General features: G+C 39.4%; 1 protein-coding gene across 2 annotated transcripts in view; it reads right to left on the bottom strand.

Annotated features, from left to right (window-relative positions):
* LOC101861136 (serine/threonine-protein kinase PLK4) overlaps window positions 1-10,826 on the bottom strand; it is a 25,771-nt gene extending 14,945 nt beyond the window's left edge. Inside the window, exons 1-9 of one of the 2 annotated variants that reach the window (XM_013084983.2) lie at window positions 10,319-10,826; window positions 7,322-7,417; window positions 6,728-6,823; window positions 5,875-6,102; window positions 5,306-5,394; window positions 4,535-4,767; window positions 4,022-4,083; window positions 2,774-3,045; window positions 1,958-2,105 (exon numbers count right to left, since the gene is read on the bottom strand). In XM_013084983.2, coding sequence (XP_012940437.1) covers window positions 1,958-2,105; window positions 2,774-3,045; window positions 4,022-4,083; window positions 4,535-4,767; window positions 5,306-5,394; window positions 5,875-6,102; window positions 6,728-6,823; window positions 7,322-7,417; window positions 10,319-10,369 — 1,275 coding nt within the window. In that variant the 5' untranslated portion in view covers window positions 10,370-10,826. The other variant, XM_013084984.2, reaches the window with a different exon arrangement.
* Window positions 10,827-10,923: the final 97 nt, after the last annotated feature.

The following is a 10,923-nucleotide window of genomic DNA, read 5'->3' as shown; positions in this document are numbered from 1 at the left end:
ATCACCAGCCTCAGGCTGCAGAAAAATAAAAGAGTAAACAGAAGATAAGACACAAGTAAAATAATTTTGTAATTGTCAGAGTGAAAGTATAGCAGTTGGCACAAAGAAAACAGCAAAAGTGAAAGAATGTTCAAAGAAGGTTGACCATGAACATGATTGACTAACTAAATCTAGATCTAGATCTAGTTCAAAGTGTGTAGTACTAGATCTAGATCCAGGTGTAAGTTCTCATACAAAACAAAAGATACACCATGTACAATAGAATTGTAATAATTTAGTCAGTCTGAAAGTAGAGCAGTCGCACGAATAAAAGCAAGTGAAAAAACAAAGAATGTTCGCCACGGAAAAGACTAGATTAGATCTAGATTTAGTTCAAAGTGTAGTACTAGATATCTAGATCTAGAATCTAGATCTAGATCCAAGTACAAGTATAATGTTCGCAACGAAAAAACTAAAGGTATAGATCTATAAATATAACCAATGTACAATGGAATTGTAATTGTCATTCTGAAGGTAGAGCACTTGGCACAAAGTAAACAGTAGGCTTAGAATTCTAGTGAAAGAACAAAGAGCAAGAAAGTTGACCATGGAAGGCTGCTAGATTTAGGTCTTGAAAAAAATTCTAGACCCAGGTAATCTAGATATAAATAATATAATCTATGAACTATTAGAAACAGTACATTCTCAACATGAGAACTAGATCTAGACCTAGATCTAAATGAAATTCAAGTGTAGCATTTCTAGGAATAGATGAAGCATCATGCTCCATAGCGAGCTGTTAGTTGACCTCTGTGTGTGCCTATCTCCAGTCCACCTCTCCCAGCACACAACAACAAAAAACTCACTTTTCACTTACCTACTCATCAAATACAGCATCCTCCGTGTCTATAACATCAATGTCAGACTCAGCATCAAGCTCTGTGTCACTTCTTCTGTCTTCCTCCATCGTGTGGTGTTTTCAAAAAGCAGTAGATAGGTAGAGAACGTCGGTCGGAGCAGCTGATAGTCAGAGTCACGAAACAGCGAGTGTTTTGAAAGACGCGCAAACCGTTCAACCCCAGCTGTTTAGCGGTTTATTTGGACCGGAGGTATCCCATAATATCCTAGATGACATCATGACTATTTAAAGACACGGGAAGTCATTCTTTGTGGTTAGAAGTTAAATTGAATGCACGGGGGTGTGTCGTCCCGGTTTCTCCTGGGTCGGCCGTGCAGCGTGGGGTCAGATCTCGCCCGGTTTCTCCCGGGTTAAACGCGTAGCGGTTCTATTTTTAGTCCCGGTTTCTCCCGGGTTACACGCTAGAGGGTTAAAATAGTGTAAATTGCACAGCACTTGCTGTCAAGAGGGGATATGCACTCTTATGGTATTTATTTAACATCATTTACATACACAACAGGAATGGGAAAAGGACACACAACCTTACAACAAGTGAAGTCTTGCAAGATGCTGCCAAAACACTTGTGCTGAGTAAAAGAATGGAACTTTACAGCACCATGCCAATGACTACAGGGAGAAATAAATAGCTTAGTACCAAAGAGGATATATATATATAATACTAGAGCTTGCGGCAGTGACGTAACACATGTAAGACATGGGGGCCTTCCACCCTCAAAGGCATGGCTGGCGAGTCCCCACTTACATGAATAATTTCAGCCTGCACCCAGCTCCCCACAAGCTCTAGTATATAAAACACCGCCCAGACCCCATATTTCAGTGCAATTTGAAGATTTCTTCCTTAGTCAGTCGAGACGCCTCTACGTGAGTCTCGAAGAGTACTCACTTGTCTGTTGAACTGCGCATGTCTTGCCCTTGAGGTTCAGCGTCCCAGAGTGGGCACACGCAGCCCCCATTCATTTACCTGGGGGAAATCACTGCCACAAAATCTTTTACTAAATACAACCTCTTTGCTTAGTGCCCATAAACAGTTTTTCTAAATTTCCTAAATAAATGACCCACCGAGTCTAGTTTTTTATGTGTGTCCGAGCCCCCATCGGGTGGCTCTCGTCTATGTCCTTCAGGTCTGGGGTCTAGCCGTCGGGCAGCAGTTGCCCTCTCTCTGTCTTTCATGGCTATGTGAGTCCTACGAAGCTCCTCCTCCGTTTCACTGAGGGAGAAATGAAACAGAACAAATCTTGACTGTATTACAACTTTCTATATAATTTTTTCAGAACTACAGCGCTTTCAAAGTTTTCTATAAATCACACCATAGATAATTAAATTCTACTTCTATTTCTTAAAAACAGTAATATTTGATTTGGAAAGTAAATAATCAAATTGAAATGTATCACCCTAAAAATTAGGTCACCAACTGGTAACTTGACAAGAAATTACAACATAACAAGTGGATAAAAAGATAAACAAAATGTCCCAACATACCACAATATAATTATGGCATATCAAACAACAAGATAATTTTAAAGAGCATTAAGGCAAGACAGAATATGCAGCAACAATAGCTTTGGGTTTGGCCTTATCAGAAAGCATGTGCAACATGGACACTAATTTCAACTATGAAAAAAATCCTGAACTTTTTGGACCCTGTGGAAACGGGTTCATGGAACTGTAAATTTACAAATCATAAGGTCTAAAACATCTTGAATCAAGGCTAACTTTGCATCAAGTGCAATATGGAATGCACAAAGACATTGAAATATAATAAAAACTTTGCGAAAAACAGTCTGAAGCCTGGCAAAACCCGGACAATCCAGATCGCCGGTTTTATCCTTGAAATTGGTGCCTCGGCCAAGTAGTACTAACTTTGCTCCAACACACCTGTCCCTCTCCCTGACTGGTGGGCTAGGGGGGTGACGTTCGGCTGCACTGCTGGCCGAGCTGTGACTGTACCAGGTGTTCCCAGCTTGGCTCTCGGAGCCCGAGTCGTGGCTGTGCCGAGACTCCTCCGTCTCCGCGATTTGTGGGGCGTGCTGGGCCGCGTATCGCAGGGGGTAGGCAGGCATGGGCCTCATGCCTCGCCCTGCCCCACTACTGCCTGTGGTGTTGGACGAGATGGTGCCTCTGCCGCTGTCCAGAGACATCTCCGACATCTGGTGAAAGCCACCAATCACAAAACAACTCATATTTATTCTTGTGTCTACAGTTGGTTTTTTTTCTTTTTTAGGATGGGTAAGAATTGTACGGCACTTCCAACATAATTGGGTCATATAAGCGCTGAAGATTAGAACTGTTGCAAGAGAGAACATTTCAAAGAGAAGAAGGGGAGAGAAAAGGAATATAGATGTTTGTAAGGACTCAGGAGCAAACAACCCCCCCCCCCCAGAGCACCCACTAACTACCTAGCTAACGTCACGGCGGCACACTGACACAATGAGGGCCATGTACTGCGTGGGAAATGCTTTTGAGAGTAAGGTTGTTGTAGAATTCACACAAGAGCATTGATCAATGACCTGTTTGCATTACAGAAAGGAATGACAACAACAAGAAAAAGACCATAAATGAGAAACTGCTCTGAAAAAAATCATGACTAGATATAATTAACATAGACAAAAGCAGGAACAGAAGTATGATTTATGTATTTATGAGCAATCAATCAACTCCCTCAGATATACAGAGCTGAGATGGGGCTTCGCAACTTACAGTAATATCAGTAATAAATTCTCTGAGGCCTACTAACAGAAAAGGATAAAAACAAAACTAACAGGAAAGCAGTAGATGTAGCAGCGCATGCGCTCATTAGCAAGAATAAAAAAGCAAATACATATACTTATGAAAGTGACAAAATTGAGTGTGAGTGTGTATGTGTGTGAATATTGTTCGTACATGCATTTTTATGAAAAGCGCCAAGAGATATGTTCACTATAGAAATGATCTACATTATTATTATTACTCTCTGCATTGGGCCCAGCCTCAGCTTTGACTTGGTAACTTAGCAAACGAAAGAAAGAGATGGCCTGTACATACACCAGCAATCGCACACATAGCCCCCCCCCCCCACATCCATTATAACTTACAGAAGCGCAAAAGAGACAACAACAAAAATATCACCCAAGCCTTATGACTCACCTGCTGCGATACTTTTTTCGATTTGCTTGTCTTCATTATCATGAAAGGGTGGATCAGTATCTCTGGGAATCAGGACAAAAACCAAAAGGGTCATTGCTATGCTATCTAAGAAACGAGAACGTCAAAATCAAAGTTTTAAAAATATGCTCCAACATAACAATGCATTTGGAAATGACCTCAGCTACAGACTGGACTTAAAATAAAGTATTGCATTTCAGAAAACAAACACCACATTCACATAATGATCAATCATCTGTGCAATACAGTCCCCTTCCAGTAAATTTTGTCTGTGGTAATGCATGAGAGTGTGTGTGTGTGTATTTGTGCTGTTAAACAGTCTTATAATGTGCAGTTTCTGTCTTTTGATTTGTCAGTTCAGTTGAGCGATAATTCTGCATCGTACAGCACTTTGAGCCTTCTTCTAGAGAATAGGTACAATATAAATTCCCATTAATATTATTAAAACTACAACATAATGGTTAAATCTGTGCCATTCAAAGATTCAAGACTTACCTCTTAAAGGGAGACGATCCTTTGGATTCTTACGTAACAGAGCCTGTATGAGGTCTTTGGCAGCAGCACTTAAGTGGTCCGGGAGGTGATACTCTGCAAGGATCACTCTATTGAGCGTGCTCTTTACAGCGTCCGTGTCAAACGGAGGCTTGCCCACGAGGAAGGTGTACAACATACAGCCCAGTGACCACACGTCTGCCTCTAAACCATGAGCCGACCGCATGGCAATTTCCCTGTCAAAACAAGACCGGATATGTTACAAGACAAGTCATTACTGGATAGTGGAGACACAAATTTCATTATCTGGTATCATTCTTGTAAAGTTATTAAGTCCTCCCCTCCCACCCCTGCCATCTATACATCATGCATCAATACTGTTCTCTTTTTTCATAGCAAATGCTTACACTTTGACAGAGGGAAAAAAAAATATGTTGGCTATCAGGCCTTTAAAACAATATTATCTCTTGTTTTCAGAGGACAAAGGGCCATATGTGTCACGATGCGGTGGAATCAGTAGTTCGTCAATTTTTGGGTATGTGGAGTTATTGTTATCATATAAAAGCTTATTCATTTGTCTTGCTTTCAATGAAGACAATACTCATCTATCTTGAACAAAAGTCGAGATAAGTCACATGATGTCAAAACAGCACATGGCAGAGTCTTATATACCTAGCAGCTGCAAGGCTCATTTTGCTTCAAGAACTGCAACAAATATTATTTTGCATTAATATAGCAAACTGCAAATTTAATTTCAAAGAACGAAATGCTTACGGTGAGATGTAATTTGGAGTTCCACACATAGTAAAATGCTTTTCATCTGGTCCTTGTAACTGGGTAGCCAAGCCAAAGTCAGCAATTTTCTGTAAAAGTACAAAACCATGAGACTTCCATCAACTCTAATTTCTTGGCCAGAGAAAATCGATCTGTCAAGAAAAGCAGCACAGCCGAACTTTACAAACTAATTTTGCAGTAATTGAAAAGCATCTACACAACAATCTGCAAAAGTATATAATGAACTTCTATTATATTATTTTTATCTAATCATCCAATGCACTTCAAACCACATGAAGATTAGGGACAAAATTACATTAGTCATCATTTCTAATTTCTGCCTTTCTGTTTTGATTTATTGTTTAGCTTGGTGCAATTCGTAATAAGATGAAAAACATTGGGTTCGAATCAAGACTTCTACTAAATTTTTTTTCCAAATTGTTGAAGTAAAATGATATAAAAATCTATTTGAACATGATATAAGCTGAACTTCAAGAGAATGACCTATTAAAAAAAACCAAAACAAAAAAAAACCGCATGCAACCTGCAACCTTGTTGTTCCCACATACCACGTTCATATCTCTGGTGAGCAGAAGGTTGGAGAGCGTGAGGTCCCGGTGGAGAATGCCGTGGGAGTGGAGGTAGAGAATGCCCTCCACGGTTTGCCGCATTAGTCGCCGCGCCTCCTCCTCAGACAGTGGCTCCGCCCGAGACCTCAGATATCGCTGGAGCTCACCGTTGTGACAGATCTCTATCACCAAGTACACATAGTTGGCATCTTCAAAAAAGTTGTACAGCTGCAGAAAAAAATATTGAATCGTGTCAATTATCACAAAACAATGGAATTTATAATTTCATTTTGAAACCCCTCCAATATTCTGTTGGACTTTTTATTATATCTTTACAGTCATCAGTATTCATACTATTATACATTGAAGTTGGCAGAGTAGTCATTTTTTAGAACAAATCATCAGTATTCATACTATTATACATTGAAGTTGGCAGAGTAGTCATTTTTTAGAACAAATGGGACTTCATAAAATAGATTACAGATTGTTATTTCAACACTGCCTTTTAAATAGAAAGTTTAAAGACAATTCTATGCAAATTGATGCAACTGACAGGAGCCTACAAAAAATATGAATGCTACGTTCTTGTTGTATCCTTCGTTCATCTCAAAGCCTGTTTTCAATGCATGGAATCAAGTATGGATTGATTGTGTGTCCATTATAATAATAATGAATATAATATAACATTACAAATGCTACACATCACATCACATTTTCTAAAAAATGCTGAATGGCCATACATTCATAGAGATGTCACATTTTAGAATCACTTTTGTACATAGAACATTTTTATATACATTCTTTAGAATTCAGCTAATCTCATCATGTGACTATCTATTATTATAAACCTTACCTCAAGGACTGAAGGGTGCTTCAGCCTGGAGTGGATTTCCACTTCTTTCTTGACCCTAGCATTCATGCCAGCTGCTTTCATCATCTTCTTGTCAATCTACAAAGAATGAATGCAGCAATAAAAGACATCATGTTCCATCAAATGGCATTCTCGTTCCATCAGCACATAAATCCCTTTCAAAGTAACATCAATACATGTCAAATATTTTAATGTCCTTTCATGAGTTAAGAGTCATCCTGTTCTTTGCAAATTGAATTTGAAACTTCCACTAAAGAGAGACTGAAAATTAAAATTTACAAAATTAATATGATGAACAGTCTTTGCAAGGTGGAAATACAGTCAAACCTGCAGCATCCTGCTTCAACGGCCACCTGTAAAAAGACATCACACCTGTACAAACAGCCACTTCCCATTCCCCCTCCCCCCCCCCCCCCCCCGCTGTTTTTTGGGTTTTTAAATATTTTTTTATACATATAATGACCTGAGTAAGAGAGCCACTTTTCTCCTCGACAATAGGTGGCTGTCTTAGACAATTTAAACTAGGACAATCCTTTGACGTAGGTAACCTTGCAAATATTCTTAAAAATAACATACCATTTTAATAGCCACTTCCATTCCAGTTCTGCTTGAGCGGGCTCTATATACACAGGCAAAAGCCCCCTTGCCCAGGAGGTTGAGGACTTGATAGTCCTGGAGAACAGAATATCAAACGGTGAAACGAACATAAAAATTAAAAAGTGAGAAGTCAACAGGCACTTTTGTATTTTCCGAAAATATAAAAAGTAGACTTACTGTATGGGGAAAGCCACCTACAATGCTTGCTATTTTACGCAAGTTAGACATTGCCCCCTGTCTGTAGGAGCTCTCACTTCCTCTACCCTTTTCACTATTTGAATGAGTTAATTCAACATCCTGGGTTTTTTTCCCTTCCATGATTCCCGCCTTATTAAATGATGAAAATAATATTATTTCAAACACATTATAAAATTTTCTTCATCTAGAAAATTTTTGTTTATGATGTGTATGATATATGTACCTCTGATAAAACTCGGTGTGTTGAAGTTTTACTATTGTGACTTGTAACTCTTTGTAATATGTAACTACTGCACCTGTTAGCCCATATAGAGGTATATTATCTTTAAAGTAGGGTTGGGTCGGGCTCGCAAAATTACCGTCCGCGGGTAACGAACTACCCGCTGGCACTACCCGCAAACGAGCGGACGGGTAACGAACCGTCCGTTTGTGAAGAGTAGTTCGCTACTCGCTACACATCGTGCAGAGACAACAGTTCGTTTAGCGAGCGAGCGGACGGGCGGACCGAGAGACTCCATGCATTCGAGCTGGCGGACGGACGGACGGGAACGACTCCTTCCATTGCCTACAACTTACAACCCCCGCCCCCTCCCCCTCCAAAAAAAAAAAAATTAATTAAAAAATCACCCTCCTGCCTCATGTTGTAGCTAGCCGTTCACGGCGGAGATTTCCGCCCCCCGGCCTTTGCGATAATAGGAACGTACACAGTGTGCCCCACGCACGAGGTGAAAGGTTACACACATAGTACTACGTCACCAGCCTCTCTCACTCCATGTGGCACCGCTAGTGGTTTGAAACATCAGGCCTAATTAACAAACAATAGACGATGGGTCTAATCTCGCGTCGAGTATCTCGTCTGCTAGAGTTCGTCCGTTCGCCCGCCCGCCCAGTGAATAAAATTATTGTGGAGCGGACCCAAAAAACGAACTGTCTTGAGGTTCGCAGTTCGCTCTCATGGCCGTCCGTTACCCGTTCGCTCTGACTGAGTCCGCGAGTAACGAACCCGTCCGTCCGCTCGCCCCAACTTTACTTTAAAGCTAAAGTAGTATAATTTGTGGAGGCACTATTGTACTTTTGCAGTGGACAATATAAATTGATAACTTACAGGAGACTGAAGAGTTGTTAAAATTAAAATTATACAGTTGAAAACCAATAGCTTTATATAATTAAAAGTCAATTTCAGTTTTTTTTACAAGAAGCTACAGTGAGCACCTAGCACACCTCTGTGATTGGTCCAAATAGATGACATATTTCTCCCATCTATTTTTGTTGTCTTCTGGGGTTCCCCCCAAGACTCTTGGTTTTAGGTTTCCCTCGCCCATCCAGCTGACTAGATCTCGCCATGTGTATTTTTGTAAAAGCTATAAAATTTGTCTTATCTTTTATAAAATCTCAGCAATTCTCGTTCCATAAATTTACCTTCTTAAAGTTGTACACACATATATACACAAGCATATGTGCATACACAAACACACAAGTAAACAAGTGCCTGCCCACACACAGGCCCGCCACGGTGAGATCTAATCAACTGGTGAGGGAAGCCACGGAAGAAGACAAAAATAGATGGCGGAAATATGTCATCGATCTATATTAGGGCCAATCACAGAGGTGTGCTAGGTGCTCGCTGTAGCTTCAGGTGTATTTTTTAAAAGGGTGATAATCATAGAGTGTATATGGACCATGGAGTTAAAACTAGAAGTAATAGAATAGTAAAGAGTTTTACAAAAGTCCTTAGAAACTCCTCTAGCTTCCTCTCTGCATTATAATAAATTTAAAACTTGGTCTAAATTTCAATTATTTAAATTAGGCCCATTTATTTGACCATCACAGAAATGCCAATTTGTAAGTCAAGAAGAAGACAGTTCAATTAGAAGACCAGTGTCTATTATAATCTAAAAAGACTAGATCTAGATCTAGAATCTAAATCTAGATCTAGATTTAGCACTACTACTAGCCTAGCTCTACTGTCTGTACTGTGTCTACACACCAAGCGTTTCTTGTCCAAGGCCAAACCTACATCTTATAGTTACTCGAAGGCCTGACTTAAAACTCAAATGAAATGCATTTTTGACTTAATAAATAAAACACTTAAATCTAGGCCCTCTTTAAAATGAACTATCAAAATGGTATCATATCATATCATATAATCTAGTTTATTTTATAGACTATTAATGTTCATGTGTGTGTTATAACTTGGACTACGAATTGACCTGTACTACTGTGTAGTGATATTAGATCTAGACTCTAGAATCTAGATTAGTAATAATTCCCCCGCCCCCTTTTCCCCCATCTAGGGCTCAGGTGCCCTTGATTTGGTGTTTGAGTGCTGTTGACAATTGAAAATTGGGGGAGGCAGAAGATACATAAAACATGGTCATTCACACTGTGAATTGTAGCAGTAGGAGGTAGGCTCATAATAGGCCCGCCTATTCATGTCTGCCGACAGTCTGAACAGAGAACTCAGTAAAAATGCCGCTGATGAATGCAGCAGAAGTCAAGTCAAAATAAATGAAGAAGGGACAGACTGCTCACTCCCACATCATTGCTAAAACTTACATCAAGAGTTTTTGAATCTTTTTCTGTGTTAATTTGATTATCAGTAGTCATCGTGTAATATCAACGGGATGAAAGCCATATAAACGAACAGGTATCCAGTGTAAACAATCGGACATCTTTTCTCACTGGATAGTAACAAGTTCAAACATGTTAAATTATCGCCCTTGTTTTGACAAAGTTTGAAAGAGATCAGAAGTATAGAATGAAGATAGGGCAGTTTACCTCAATGTTTTCAGGCCCACTACTCATTTTCAGTCTTTTCGACGGATTCATCCAGGCTTTATATCCTTACATATCCCAAGAAGTGCCAAAAACATTGCAAACATAATGGTGCCATCAAAACATGAACAGCACTGGACGCCCATCATTTCGCGTTGCCATATTTTTGAAGTGCGCGCCGCATCAAAACAACGAAGTTCTGCAGTTAATATAACGTCATGGTGGATGTCACAGTGTGACAATAATTCAACAAAAGAGTGTTGATAAATAATAATTATACAATATGAAATTTAAAAAAGTCATTATAACAATTTTATTTTCATTTTTAGAAGGATGAATACTTTTTTGCCCTGAACAGCTGGGACAAATTTGCAGTAGCCCAGAAAAATTTTCCATCTTTTTAGGAGTATTCTTTTTTAAATAACGTTTGATCAGAATTTAAAAAATGGAAAATAAAGGGATACGCTCTCTGAATATAAAACACCAAAATGAATTTTGCTGAAATATATTGCTTCTCAGCATCATTGAGACAAGTGTGTCTCATGGTAAATGGACTACTCTTTTAGGGATATATTTTTACACTACACCGTCATAGCCAATAATGCAAT

This window comes from Aplysia californica, unplaced genomic scaffold (assembly GCF_000002075.1).
Source record: "Aplysia californica isolate F4 #8 unplaced genomic scaffold, AplCal3.0 scaffold00333, whole genome shotgun sequence".
NCBI lineage: Eukaryota > Metazoa > Mollusca > Gastropoda > Aplysiida > Aplysiidae > Aplysia > Aplysia californica.
The sequence above is the reverse complement of the archived record's forward strand: the minus strand, read 5'-3'. Positions and strand labels throughout refer to the sequence as shown.